This window comes from Ambystoma mexicanum, chromosome 4p (genome assembly GCF_040938575.1).
Source record: "Ambystoma mexicanum isolate Mex_15411 chromosome 4p, UKY_AmexF1_1, whole genome shotgun sequence".
Lineage (NCBI taxonomy): Eukaryota > Metazoa > Chordata > Amphibia > Caudata > Ambystomatidae > Ambystoma > Ambystoma mexicanum.
The window spans coordinates 97,587,319-97,602,101 of NC_090927.1; the positions used below are offsets into that span (position 1 = coordinate 97,587,319).

Here is a 14,783-nt window from a genome sequence, read left to right on the forward strand (position 1 = left end):
GCGGCCGCAGCTCTCCCGCATGGTGGGACCTTGCACCGCTGAGCACAGAGGGCCGTGCAGGCAATACGGCCTCCGGTTGTCACAGCTGGGTATTCCTCTCTCTTCTTGGACAGGCTCCCTTTTGATGCACAGGTAATCCACCGCCCTGTTTTCACTCCGGTTTGGAGCACCGTTTTCTTTTTTTTTTTGTTTTTTTTTTTTGGCGGCTGCCCAGGACATAATTCTCTCCCCTGGGGCAGCACGACTTCTTTCCCATCGGGAGGTCAGTCTTGTGGGCCTCTCCCCCATTTACTTTCTGGCAGGCTTCTGGCTTGGGGCTTGCAGGGGCGAGCACCCACCTCTTTCTCTCCCGGGCGGGATCAGTGCGCACACGCGCCGATCGCTGTTTTCGGCAGGAGGCGTCATTTTTTTTTTTTTTTTTTTTTTTAAGAAAAACCCGCTGGGGAAAACTTCAGGCCGACCCTTCCCTGGCCGCCCGAGTAATCTCTTCACCAAGGACCGCGGCCAGGGAGAGTCGGCCAGCAGGGTTCGGTCTTCCCTTTGTTCTCGCGGCTGCGGCCGCTCCATATTCTTCCCTGTCGCGGAAAGGGAATCGGGCACTCAGGGGTGATGGGCACTCCCCGCCCTCTCTTCTAGCGTCGGGTATCACATACCCAGGGTGCGGAACGCCGCCTCTGGTGGGGTGGGGACGGGTGTTCCACAGCTCTCACGTGAGAGAGACCGCCCCATCTCTTCTTCATCCTCGCAAGGCCAGGGCAGCGCGCCCGCGCTCCGCGGCGGATGTCGTTGGGGGGAGGGGCCTCACCCTCTCCCCGCAGGAACCTCCTTTCCTTCGCGGCAGCCGCCGCTCTCGTTCTTCTCTTTGCGGCGGAACGCCGCGGGGTGTGTGCCCCACCGCAGGGCAGCCCGGGCCTACATCGCCCATTTTGTGGCGGTGAGGCGCAGGCCACGCTGGACCCGCGGTGGGGTCGGACGCTCCTCTTTCCCCCTCCACCACTTACTGGCAGCAGGGGGGCCACGCGGACTCGTGGTCCTCGTCGCCATTGTTGGGGGTCGCCGGCCATGGTCATCCGGCGGGCGGCCCCGGGCGCTATCTATGCTAGCGCCGTGCAGTCCCTCTATGTGTGGGGGTGGGGGCCTGCCATGGACATCCGGCATGGCCCCGGGTGCCAGGGCCTCTGGTACCCTGGCGTGGGGTCACAGCCTGCCAGGCCTCTGACCGAGGGGACCTCGACTGCCATCCTGGCAGGCGAGTCCCTCAGTGTCTGGGCGTGCAGGCCTGCGCCTCCACGTGTAGGCCTGGGGCCTACATGGATAATGAGACACGGACTCAGTCGTTCCTCTTTGAGAGTCTGCAGCCGCTCTGTCTCACGTGCCTGCAGGAGCTCCTTTTATTAGCTTGGGCCATGACACAGTCATGGCCCCTCTTAAAGGGGCAACACACGTGGGAGGAACACATCCCCTTAAAGGGGCAATGCACATTGGGAGGGTCACCTGTAACAATAATGGCATATTGAGGGCCTATGCATCTTGTTTCTGGTGTGGGGGGGGGGTGTGCTGAGCAACTGGGAATGATTTTGCAGGGAACCATTTTTGGGGTTAAGACGAAGCACGCCAATCCAGGCCACGTGTAGTAGACTTACCGCTAGTAAATGCGCCAGTCGCCCCGAAGCACCGCACCCACTCAAAACGATCAGCCCGTCCTCGGGGTCCTGTGGAGAGCCAATCAAAACACATTAGAGCCTTTCAGGTCTGAGGCGTCACAGCAAGTGCAATCTCGCGCATGCGCGTTGGCTGACAGTTCAACCGTTTCCAATTCCACCCGATTAAAAATTCAGGGTGATTAACCCATATTTTGTTTATTTATTTTTACATTTGGAAAGCACTCTAAGCCCGTGGGCATCAAGGCGCTGGTTGCCAGGCAGGCAGGTTATAGTACAGGGGTACAATGGAAGCGATGGGCGGGGGACCGGGACACTCGTCCCGCCGGCTCTAGCTAGCCTCAATCTTGGTGTGACGAGTATTTGCGGAGCGAGTCGCTCTTGAGGAGTGAACCTTTTTGGATTTTTGGGAGAGGTATTGGGGCAGAGTTAGATAGGGATTTATGGGTGATGGACAATATGTTGGGCGTGATGATCATGAGCTCACGCATTGGCAGCCGATATTGGCCGTTGATGGGTGCTCTCACCTGGGAATCTGTCTCTCGCTCCCTGGAACGTCACGTTCATTCTGTCTCACTCTGTCTCTGCGTCTCTCTGAGGCCAAGAGTTGAGAAATCAGGTGTGCATTTGCTGGAGTCACCGAAGACATTGTTGACAACCAGAGAATACAAATAACACAGATATCTTGACGGAGGAGGAAGAGAGTGCTGTCCTGTGGTTAAAGCAGGAGGAGATCCGCTGTGAGGGCGGCAGCCCCGGAGATAAGCACTGGCCTGTTGTGGCGTGTCCTGCAGGAAAGTCACCATTCCACTGAGGGCCTGGTGTGGCGTGTCCTGCAGGAAAGCCACCATTCCACTGAGGGCCTGGCGGGGGCGTGTCCTGCAGGAAAGTCACCATTCCACTGAGGGCCTGGCGGGGGCATGTCCTGCAGGAAAGTCACCATTCCACTAAGGGCCTGGCGGGGGCGTGTCCTGCAGGAAAGTCACCATTCCACTGAGGGCCTGGTGTGGCGTGTCCTGCAGGAAAGCCACCATTCCACTGAGGGCCTGGCGGGGGCGTGTCCTGCAGGAAAGTCACCATTCCACTGAGGGCCTGGCGGGGGAGTGTCCTGCAGGAAAGTCACCATTCCACTGAGGGCCTGGCGGGGGCGTGTCCTGCAGGAAAGTCACCATTCCACTGAGGGCATGGTGTGGCGTGTCCTGCAGGAAAGTCACCATTCCACTGAGGGCCTGGCGGGGGCGTGTCCTGCAGGAAAGTCACCATTCCACTGCGGGCCTGGTGTGGCGTGTCCTGCAGGAAAGTCACCATTCCACTGAGGGCCTGGTGTGGCGTGTCCTGCAGGAAAGTCACCATTCCACTGAGGGCCTGGCGGGGGCGTGTCCTGCAGGAAAGTCACCATTCCACTGAGGGCCTGGCGGCGGCGTGTCCTGCAGGAAAGTCACCATTCCACTGAGGGCATGGTGTGGCGTGTCCTGCAGGAAAGTCACCATTCCACTGAGGGCCTGGTGTGGCGTGTCCTGCAGGAAAGTCACCATTCCACTGAGGGCCTGGCGGGGGCGTGTCCTGCAGGAAAGTCACCATTCCACTGAGGGCCTGGCGGGGGCGTGTCCTGCAGGAAAGTCACCATTCCACTGAGGGCCTAGCGGGGGCGTGTCCTGCAGGAAAGTCACCATTCCACTGCGGGCCTGGTGTGGCGTGTCCTGCAGGAAAGTCACCATTCCACTGAGGGCCTGGCGGGGGCGTGTCCTGCAGGAAAGTCACCATTCCACTGAGGGCCTGGTGTGGCGTGTCCTGCAGGAAAGTCACCATTCCACTGAGGGCCTGGCGGGGGCGTGTCCTGCAGGAAAGTCACCATTCCACTGAGGGCCTGGCGGGGGCGTGTCCTGCAGGAAAGTCACCATTCCACTGAGGGCCTGGCGGAGACGTGTCCTGCAGGAAAGTCACCATTCCACTGAGGGCATGGTGTGGCGTGTCCTGCAGGAAAGTCACCATTCCACTGAGGGCCTGGTGTGGCGTGTCCTGCAGGAAAGTCACCATTCCACTGAGGGCCTGGCGGGGGCGTGTCCTGCAGGAAAGTCACCATTCCACTGAGGGCCTGGCGGGGGTGTGTCCTGCAGGAAAGTCACCATTCCACTGCGGGCCTGGTGTGGCGTGTCCTGCAGGAAAGTCACCATTCCACTGAGGGCCTGGTGTGGCGTGTCCTGCAGGAAAGTCACCATTCCACTGAGGGCCTGGCGGGGGCGTGTCCTGCAGGAAAGTCACCATTCCAATGAGGGCCTGGCGGGGGCGTGTCCTGCAGGAAAGTCACCATTCCACTGAGGGCCTGGCGGGGGCGTGTCCTGCAGGAAAGTCACCATTCCACTGCGGGCCTGGTGTGGCGTGTCCTGCAGGAAAGTCACCATTCCACTGAGGGCCTGGTGGGGGCGTGTCCTGCAGGAAAGTCACCATTCCACTGAGGGCCTAGCGGGGGCGTGTCCTGCAGGAAAGTCACCATTCCACTGCGGGCCTGGTGTGGCGTGTCCTGCAGGAAAGTCACCATTCCACTGAGGGCCTGGCGGTGGCGTGTCCTGCAGGAAAGTCACCATTCCACTGAGGGCCTGGTGTAGCGTGTCCTGCAGGAAAGTCACCACTCCACTGATGGCCTGGTGTGGCGTGTCCTGCAGGAAAGTCACCACTCCACTGAGGGCCTGGTGGGGCGTGTCCTGCAGGAAAGTCACCACTCCACTGAGGGCATGGTGGGGGCGTGTCCTGCAGGAAAGTCACCATTCCACTGAGGGCCTGGTGTGGCATGTCCTGCAGGAAAGTCACCATTCCACTGAGGGCCTGGTGTGGCGTGTCCTGCAGGAAAGTCACCATTCCACTGAGGGCATGGCGGGGGCGTGTCCTGCAGGAAAGTCACCATTCCACTGAGGGCATGGTGGGGGCGTGTCCTGCAGGAAAGTCACCATTCCACTGAGGGCCTGGTGTGGCATGTCCTGCAGGAAAGTCACCATTCCACTGAGGGCCTGGTGTGGCGTGTCCTGCAGGAAAGTCACCATTCCACTGAGGGCCTGGTGTGGCGTGTCCTGCAGGAAAGTCACCATTCCACTGAGGGCCTGGCGGGGGCGTGTCCTGCAGGAAAGTCACCATTCCACTGAGGGCCTGGCGGGGGCGTGTCCTGCAGGAAAGTCACCATTCCACTGAGGGCCTAGCGGGGGCGTGTCCTGCAGGAAAGTCACCATTCCACTGCGGGCCTGGTGTGGCGTGTCCTGCAGGAAAGTCACCATTCCACTGAGGGCCTGGTGTGGCGTGTCCTGCAGGAAAGTCACCATTCCACTGAGGGCCTGGCGGGGGCGTGTCCTGCAGGAAAGTCACCATTCCACTGAGGGCCTGGCGGGGGCGTGTCCTGCAGGAAAGTCACCATTCCACTGAGGGCATGGTGTGGCGTGTCCTGCAGGAAAGTCACCATTCCACTGAGGGCCTGGTGTGGCGTGTCCTGCAGGAAAGTAACCATTCCACTGAGGGCCTGGCGGGGGCGTGTCCTGCAGGAAAGTCACCATTCCACTGAGGGCCTGGCGGGGGCGTGTCCTGCAGGAAAGTCACCATTCCACTGAGGGCCTGGCGGGGGTGTGTCCTGCAGGAAAGTCACCATTCCACTGCGGGCCTGGTGTGGCGTGTCCTGCAGGAAAGTCACCATTCCACTGAGGGCCTGGCGGGGCGTGTCCTGCAGGAAAGTCACCATTCCACTGAGGGCCTGGCGGGGGCGTGTCCTGCAGGAAAGTCACCATTCCACTGAGGGCCTGGCGGGGGCGTGTCCTGCAGGAAAGTCACCATTCCACTGCGGGCCTGGTGTGGCGTGTCCTGCAGGAAAGTCACCATTCCACTGAGGGCCTGGCGGGGGCGTGTCCTGCAGGAAAGTCACCATTCCACTGAGGGCCTAGCGGGGGCGTGTCCTGCAGGAAAGTCACCATTCCACTGCGGGCCTGGTGTGGCGTGTCCTGCAGGAAAGTCACCATTCCACTGAGGGCCTGGCGGTGGCGTGTCCTGCAGGAAAGTCACCATTCCACTGAGGGCCTGGTGTAGCGTGTCCTGCAGGAAAGTCACCACTCCACTGATGGCCTGGTGTGGCGTGTCCTGCAGGAAAGTCACCACTCCACTGAGGGCCTGGTGGGGCGTGTCCTGCAGGAAAGTCACCACTCCACTGAGGGCATGGTGGGGGCGTGTCCTGCAGGAAAGTCACCATTCCACTGAGGGCCTGGTGTGGCGTGTCCTGCAGGAAAGTCACCATTCCACTGAGGGCCTGGTGTGGCGTGTCCTGCAGGAAAGTCACCATTCCACTGAGGGCATGGCGGGGGCGTGTCCTGCAGGAAAGTCACCATTCCACTGAGGGCCTGGCGAGGGCGTGTCCTGCAGGAAAGTCACCATTCCACTGAGGGCCTGGCGGGGGCGTGTCCTGCAGGAAAGTCACCATTCCACTGAGGGCCTGGTGTGGCGTGTCCTGCAGGAAAGTCACCATTCCACTGAGGGCCTGGCGGGGGCGTGTCCTGCAGGAAAGTCACCATTCCACTGAGGGCCTGGCGGGGGCGTGTCCTGCAGGAAAGTCACCATTCCACTGAGGGCCTGGTGTGGCGTGTCCTGCAGGAAAGTCACCATTCCACTGAGGGCCTGGTGTGGCGTGTCCTGCAGGAAAGTCACCACTCCACTGATGGCCTGGTGTGGCGTGTCCTGCAGGAAAGTCACCACTCCACTGAGGGCCTGGTGGGGCGTGTCCTGCAGGAAAGTCACCACTCCACTGAGGGCATGGTGGGGGCGTGTCCTGCAGGAAAGTCACCATTCCACTGAGGGCCTGGCGGGGGCGTGTCCTGCAGGAAAGTCACCATTCCACTGAGGGCCTGGCGGGGGCGTGTCCTGCAGGAAAGTCACCATTCCACTGAGGGCCTGGCGGGGGTGTGTCCTGCAGGAAAGTCACCATTCCACTGCGGGCCTGGTGTGGCGTGTCCTGCAGGAAAGTCACCATTCCACTGAGGGCCTGGTGTGGCGTGTCCTGCAGGAAAGTCACCATTCCACTGAGGGCCTGGCGGGGGCGTGTCCTGCAGGAAAGTCACTATTCCAATGAGGGCCTGGCGGGGGCGTGTCCTGCAGGAAAGTCACCATTCCACTGAGGGCATGGTGTGGCGTGTCCTGCAGGAAAGTCACCATTCCACTGCGGGCCTGGTGTGGCGTGTCCTGCAGGAAAGTCACCATTCCACTGAGGGCCTGGCGGGGGCGTGTCCTGCAGGAAAGTCACCATTCCACTGAGGGCCTAGCGGGGGCGTGTCCTGCAGGAAAGTCACCATTCCACTGCGGGCCTTGTGTGGCGTGTCCTGCAGGAAAGTCACCATTCCACTGAGGGCCTGGCGGTGGCGTGTCCTGCAGGAAAGTCACCATTCCACTGAGGGCCTGGTGTAGCGTGTCCTGCAGGAAAGTCACCACTCCACTGATGGCCTGGTGTGGCGTGTCCTGCAGGAAAGTCACCACTCCACTGAGGGCCTGGTGGGGCGTGTCCTGCAGGAAAGTCACCACTCCACTGAGGGCATGGTGGGGGCGTGTCCTGCAGGAAAGTCACCATTCCACTGAGGGCCTGGTGTGGCATGTCCTGCAGGAAAGTCACCATTCCACTGAGGGCCTGGTGTGGCGTTTTCTGCAGGAAAGTCACCATTCCACTGAGGGCATGGCGGGGGCGTGTCCTGCAGGAAAGTCACCATTCCACTGAGGGCCTGGCGAGGGCGTGTCCTGCAGGAAAGTCACCATTCCACTGAGGGCCTGGCGGGGGCGTGTCCTGCAGGAAAGTCACCATTCCACTGAGGGCCTGGTGTGGCGTGTCCTGCAGGAAAGTCACCATTCCACTGAGGGCCTGGCGGGGGCGTGTCCTGCAGGAAAGTCACCATTCCACTGAGGGCCTGGCGGTGGCGTGTCCTGCAGGAAAGTCACCATTCCACTGAGGGCCTGGTGTGGCGTGTCCTGCAGGAAAGTCACCACTCCACTGATGGCCTGGTGTGGCGTGTCCTGCAGGAAAGTCACCACTCCACTGAGGGCCTGGTGGGGCGTGTCCTGCAGGAAAGTCACCACTCCACTGAGGGCATGGTGGGGGCGTGTCCTGCAGGAAAGTCACCATTCCACTGAGGGCCTGGCGGGGGCGTGTCCTGCAGGAAAGTCACCATTGCACTGAGGCCCTGGCGGGGGCGTGTCCTGCAGGAAAGTCACCATTCCACTGAGGGCCTGGCGGGGGTGTGTCCTGCAGGAAAGTCACCATTCCACTGCGGGCCTGGTGTGGCGTGTCCTGCAGGAAAGTCACCATTCCACTGAGGGCCTGGCGGGGGCGTGTCCTGCAGGAAAGTCACTATTCCAATGAGGGCCTGGCGGGGGCGTGTCCTGCAGGAAAGTCACCATTCCACTGAGGGCATGGTGTGGCGTGTCCTGCAGGAAAGTCACCATTCCACTGAGGGCCTGGTGTGGCGTGTCCTGCAGGAAAGTCACCATTCCACTGAGGGCCTGGCGGGGCGTGTCCTGCAGGAAAGTCACCATTCCACTGAGGGCCTGGCGGGGGCGTGTCCTGCAGGAAAGTCACCATTCCACTGAGGGCCTGGAGGGGGCGTGTCCTGCAGGAAAGTCACCATTCCACTGCGGGCCTGGTGTGGCGTGTCCTGCAGGAAAGTCACCATTCCACTGAGGGCCTGGCGGGGGCGTGTCCTGCAGGAAAGTCACCATTCCACTGAGGGCCTAGCGGGGGCGTGTCCTGCAGGAAAGTCACCATTCCACTGCGGGCCTGGTGTGGCGTGTCCTGCAGGAAAGTCACCATTCCACTGAGGGCCTGGCGGTGGCGTGTCCTGCAGGAAAGTCACCATTCCACTGAGGGCCTGGTGTAGCGTGTCCTGCAGGAAAGTCACCACTCCACTGATGGCCTGGTGTGGCGTGTCCTGCAGGAAAGTCACCACTCCACTGAGGGCCTGGTGGGGCGTGTCCTGCAGGAAAGTCACCACTCCACTGAGGGCATGGTGGGGGCGTGTCCTGCAGGAAAGTCACCATTCCATTGAGGGCCTGGTGTGGCATGTCCTGCAGGAAAGTCACCATTCCACTGAGGGCCTGGTGTGGCGTGTCCTGCAGGAAAGTCACCATTCCACTGAGGGCATGGCGGGGGCGTGTCCTGCAGGAAAGTCACCATTACACTGAGGGCCTGGCGGGGGCGTGTCCTGCAGGAAAGTCACCATTCCACTGAGGGCCTGGCGGGGGCGTGTCCTGCAGGAAAGTCACCATTCCACTGAGGGCCTGGTGTGGCGTGTCCTGCAGGAAAGTCACCATTCCACTGAGGGCCTGGTGTGGCGTGTCCTGCAGGAAAGTCACCATTCCACTGAGGGCCTAGCGGGGGCGTGTCCTGCAGGAAAGTCACCATTCCACTGCGGGCCTGGTGTGGCGTGTCCTGCAGGAAAGTCACCATTCCACTGAGGGCCTGGCGGTGGCGTGTCCTGCAGGAAAGTCACCATTCCACTGAGGGCCTGGTGTAGCGTGTCCTGCAGGAAAGTCACCACTCCACTGATGGCCTGGTGTGGCGTGTCCTGCAGGAAAGTCACCACTCCACTGAGGGCCTGGTGGGGCGTGTCCTGCAGGAAAGTCACCACTCCACTGAGGGCATGGTGGGGGCGTGTCCTGCAGGAAAGTCACCATTCCACTGAGGGCCTGGTGTGGCATGTCCTGCAGGAAAGTCACCATTCCACTGAGGGCCTGGTGTGGCGTGTCCTGCAGGAAAGTCACCATTCCACTGAGGGCCTGGCGGGGGCGTGTCCTGCAGGAAAGTCACTATTCCAATGAGGGCCTGGCGGGGGCGTGTCCTGCAGGAAAGTCACCATTCCACTGAGGGCATGGTGTGGCGTGTCCTGCAGGAAAGTCACCATTCCACTGAGGGCCTGGTGTGGCGTGTCCTGCAGGAAAGTCACCATTCCACTGAGGGCCTGGCGGGGCGTGTCCTGCAGGAAAGTCACCATTCCACTGAGGGCCTGGCGGGGGCGTGTCCTGCAGGAAAGTCACCATTCCACTGAGGGCCTGGCGGGGGCGTGTCCTGCAGGAAAGTCACCATTCCACTGCGGGCCTGGTGTGGCGTGTCCTGCAGGAAAGTCACCATTCCACTGAGGGCATGGTGTGGCGTGTCCTGCAGGAAAGTCACCATTCCACTGAGGGCCTGGTGTGGCGTGTCCTGCAGGAAAGTCACCATTCCACTGAGGGCCTGGCGGGGCGTGTCCTGCAGGAAAGTCACCATTCCACTGAGGGCCTGGCGGGGGCGTGTCCTGCAGGAAAGTCACCATTCCACTGAGGGCCTGGCGGGGGCGTGTCCTGCAGGAAAGTCACCATTCCACTGCGGGCCTGGTGTGGCGTGTCCTGCAGGAAAGTCACCATTCCACTGAGGGCCTGGCGGGGGCGTGTCCTGCAGGAAAGTCACCATTCCACTGAGGGCCTAGCGGGGGCGTGTCCTGCAGGAAAGTCACCATTCCACTGCGGGCCTGGTGTGGCGTGTCCTGCAGGAAAGTCACCATTCCACTGAGGGCCTGGCGGTGGCGTGTCCTGCAGGAAAGTCACCATTCCACTGAGGGCCTGGTGTAGCGTGTCCTGCAGGAAAGTCACCACTCCACTGATGGCCTGGTGTGGCGTGTCCTGCAGGAAAGTCACCACTCCACTGAGGGCCTGGTGGGGCGTGTCCTGCAGGAAAGTCACCACTCCACTGAGGGCATGGTGGGGGCGTGTCCTGCAGGAAAGTCACCATTCCACTGAGGGCCTGGTGTGGCATGTCCTGCAGGAAAGTCACCATTCCACTGAGGGCCTGGTGTGGCGTGTCCTGCAGGAAAGTCACCATTCCACTGAGGGCATGGCGGGGGCGTGTCCTGCAGGAAAGTCACCATTCCACTGAGGGCCTGGCGGGGGCGTGTCCTGCAGGAAAGTCACCATTCCACTGAGGGCCTGGCGGGGGCGTGTCCTGCAGGAAAGTCACCATTCCACTGAGGGCCTGGTGTGGCGTGTCCTGCAGGAAAGTCACCATTCCACTGAGGGCCTGGTGTGGCGTGTCCTGCAGGAAAGTCACCATTCCACTGAGGGCCTGGCGGGGGCGTGTCCTGCAGGAAAGTCACCATTCCACTGAGGGCCTGGCGGTGGCGTGTCCTGCAGGAAAGTCACCATTCCACTGAGGGCCTGGTGTGGCGTGTCCTGCAGGAAAGTCACCACTCCACTGATGGCCTGGTGTGGCGTGTCCTGCAGGAAAGTCACCACTCCACTGAGGGCCTGGTGGGGCGTGTCCTGCAGGAAAGTCACCACTCCACTGAGGGCATGGTGGGGGCGTGTCCTGCAGGAAAGTCACCATTCCACTGAGTGTCTGGTGTGGCGTGTCCTGCAGGAAAGTCACCATTCCACTGAGGGCCTGGTGTGGCGTGTCCTGCAGGAAAGTCACCATTCCACTGAGGGCATGGCGGGGGCGTGTCCTGCAGGAAAGTGCCATTCCACTGAGGGCCTGGCGGGGGCGTGGCCTGCAGGAAAGTCACCATTCCACTGAGGGCATGGCGGGGGCGTGTCCTGCAGGAAAGTCACCATTCCACTGAGGGCCTGGTGTGGCGTCCTGCAGGAAAGTCACCATTCCACTGAGGGCGTGGCGGGGGCGTGTCCTGCAGGAAAGTCACCATTCCACTGAGGGCCTGGCGGGGGCGTGTCCTGCAGGAAAGTCACCATTCCACTGAGGGCCTGGTGTGGCGTGTCCTGCAGGAAAGTCACCATTCCACTGAGGGCCTGGTGTGGCAGGAAAGTCACCATTCCACTGAGGGCCTGGCAGGGGCGTGTCCTGCAGGAAAGTCACCATTCCACTGAGGGCCTGGCAGGGGCGTGTCCTGCAGGAAAGTCACCATTCCACTGAGGGCCTGGTGTGGCGTGTCCTGCAGGAAAGTCACCATTCCACTGAGGGCCTGGCGGGGGCGTGTCCTGCAGGAAAGTCACCATTCCACTGAGGGCCTGGCGGGGGTGTGTCCTGCAGGAAAGTCACCATTCCACTGCGGGCCTGGTGTGGCGTGTCCTGCAGGAAAGTCACCATTCCACTGAGGGCCTGGTGTGGCGTGTCCTGCAGGAAAGTCACCATTCCACTGAGGGCCTGGCGGGGGCGTGTCCTGCAGGAAAGTCACCATTCCACTGAGGGCCTAGCGGGGGCGTGTCCTGCAGGAAAGTCACCATTCCACTGCGGGCCTGGTGTGGCGTGTCCTGCAGGAAAGTCACCATTCCACTGAGGGCCTGGCGGTGGCGTGTCCTGCAGGAAAGTCACCATTCCACTGAGGGCCTGGTGTAGCGTGTCCTGCAGGAAAGTCACCACTCCACTGATGGCCTGGTGTGGCGTGTCCTGCAGGAAAGTCACCACTCCACTGAGGGCCTGGTGGGGCGTGTCCTGCAGGAAAGTCACCACTCCACTGAGGGCATGGTGGGGGCGTGTCCTGCAGGAAAGTCACCATTCCACTGAGGGCCTGGTGTGGCATGTCCTGCAGGAAAGTCACCATTACACTGAGGGCCTGGTGTGGCGTGTCCTGCAGGAAAGTCACCATTCCACTGAGGGCATGGCGGGGGCGTGTCCTGCAGGAAAGTCACCATTCCACTGAGGGCCTGGCGGGGGCGTGTCCTGCAGGAAAGTCACCATTCCACTGAGGGCCTGGCGGGGGCGTGTCCTGCAGGAAAGTCACCATTCCACTGAGGGCCTGGTGTGGCGTGTCCTGCAGGAAAGTCACCATTCCACTGAGGGCCTGGTGTGGCGTGTCCTGCAGGAAAGTCACCATTCCACTGAGGGCCTGGCGGGGGCGTGTCCTGCAGGAAAGTCACCATTCCACTGAGGGCCTGGCGGTGGCGTGTCCTGCAGGAAAGTCACCATTCCACTGAGGGCCTGGTGTGGCGTGTCCTGCAGGAAAGTCACCACTCCACTGATGGCCTGGTGTGGCGTGTCCTGCAGGAAAGTCACCACTCCACTGAGGGCCTGGTGGGGCGTGTCCTGCAGGAAAGTCACCACTCCACTGAGGGCATGGTGGGGGCGTGTCCTGCAGGAAAGTCACCATTCCACTGAGTGTCTGGTGTGGCGTGTCCTGCAGGAAAGTCACCATTCCACTGAGGGCCTGGTGTGGCGTGTCCTGCAGGAAAGTCACCATTCCACTGAGGGCATGGCGGGGGCGTGTCCTGCAGGAAAGTGCCATTCCACTGAGGGCCTGGCGGGGGCGTGGCCTGCAGGAAACTCACCATTCCACTGAGGGCATGGCGGGGGCGTGTCCTGCAGGAAAGTCACCATTCCACTGAGGGCCTGGTGTGGCGTCCTGCAGGAAAGTCACCATTCCACTGAGGGCGTGGCGGGGGCGTGTCCTGCAGGAAAGTCACCATTCCACTGAGGGCCTGGCGGGGGCGTGTCCTGCAGGAAAGTCACCATTCCACTGAGGGCCTGGTGTGGCGTGTCCTGCAGGAAAGTCACCATTCCACTGAGGGCCTGGTGTGGCAGGAAAGTCACCATTCCACTGAGGGCCTGGCAGGGGCGTGTCCTGCAGGAAAGTCACCATTCCACTGAGGGCCTGGCAGGGGTGTGTCCTGCAGGAAAGTCACCATTCCACTGAGGGCCTGGTGTGGCGTGTCCTGCAGGAAAGTCACCATTCCACTGAGGGCCTGGCGGGGGCGTGTCCTGCAGGAAAGTCACCATTCCACTGAGGGCCTGGCGGGGCGTGTCCTGCAGGAAAGTCACCATTCCACTGAGGGCCTGGCAGGGGCGTGTCCTGCAGGAAAGTCACCATTCCACTGAGGGCCTGGCGGTGGCGTGTCCTGCAGGAAAGTCACCATTCCACTGAGGGCCTGGCGGTGGCGTGTCCTGCAGGAAAGTCACCATTCCACTGAGGGCCTGGCGGGGGCGTGTCCTGCAGGAAAGTCACCACTCCACTGATGGCCTGGTGTGGTGTGTCCTGCAGGAAAGTCACCACTCCACTGAGGGCCTGGTGGGGCGTGTCCTGCAGGAAAGTCACCACTCCACTGAGGGCATGGTGGGGGCGTGTCCTGCAGGAAAGTCACAATTCCACTTAGGGCATGGCGGGGGCGTGTCCTGCAGGAAAGTCACCATTCCACTGAGGGCCTGCTGTGGCGTCCTGCAGGAAAGTCACCATTCCACTGAAGGCATGGCGGGGGCGTGTCCTGCAGGAAAGTCACCATTCCACTGAGGGCATGGCGGGGGCGTGTCCTGCAGGAAAGTCACCATTCCACTGAGGGCCTGGTGTAGTGTGTCCTGCAGGAAAGTCACCATTCCACTGAGGGCCTGGTGTGGCGTGTCCTGCAGGAAAGCCACCATTCCACTGAGGGCCTGGTGTGGCGTGTCCTGCAGGAAAGCCACCATTCCACTGAGGTCCTGGTGGGGGCGTGTCCTGCAGGAAAGTCACCATTCCACTGAGGGCCTGGCGGGGCCGTGTCTTGCAGGAAAAGTCACCATTACACTGAGGGCCTGGCGGGGGCGTGTCCTGCAGGAAAGTCACCATTCCACTGAGGGCCTGGTGTGGCGTGTCCTGCAGGAAAGTCACCATTCCACTGAGGGCCTGGCGGGGGCGTGTCCTGCAGGAAAGTCACCATTCCACTGAGGGCCTGGTGTGGCGTGTCCTGCAGGAAAGTCACCATTCCACTGAGGGCCTGGCGGTGTCACCATTCCACTGAGGGCCTGGCGGGGGCATGTCCTGCAGGAAAGTCACCATTCCACTGAGGGCCTGGTGTGGCGTGTCCTGCAGGAAAGTCACCATTCCACTGAGGGCCTGGTGTGGCGTGTCCTGCAGGAAAGTCACCATTTCACTGAGGGCCTGGCGGGGGCGTGTCCTGCAGGAAAGTCACCATTCCACTGAGGGCCTGGCAGGGGCGTGTCCTGCAGGAAAGTCACCATTCCACTGAGGGCCTGGCGGTGGCGTGTCCTGCAGGAAAGTCACCATTCCACTGAGGGCCTGGTGTGGCGTGTCCTGCAGGAAAGTCACCATTCCACTGAGGGCCTGGTGTGGCGTGTCCTGCAGGAAAGTCACCATTCCACTGAGGACCTGGTGTGGCGTGTCCTGCAGGAAAGTCACCATTCCACTGAGGGCCTGGCGGGGGCGT

At 61.6% G+C, this 14,783-nt stretch overlaps 1 protein-coding gene across 2 annotated transcripts in view; it reads right to left on the minus strand.

Annotated features, from left to right (window-relative positions):
• GCKR (glucokinase regulator) overlaps positions 1 to 14,783 on the minus strand; it is a 460,619-nt gene that overhangs the window by 72,458 nt on the left and 373,378 nt on the right. For both annotated transcript variants that reach the window (XM_069605446.1, XM_069605445.1), the window contains one exon: positions 1,644 to 1,712. In XM_069605446.1, coding sequence (XP_069461547.1) covers positions 1,644 to 1,712 — 69 coding nt within the window. The remainder of the gene's footprint in view (positions 1 to 1,643; positions 1,713 to 14,783) is intronic.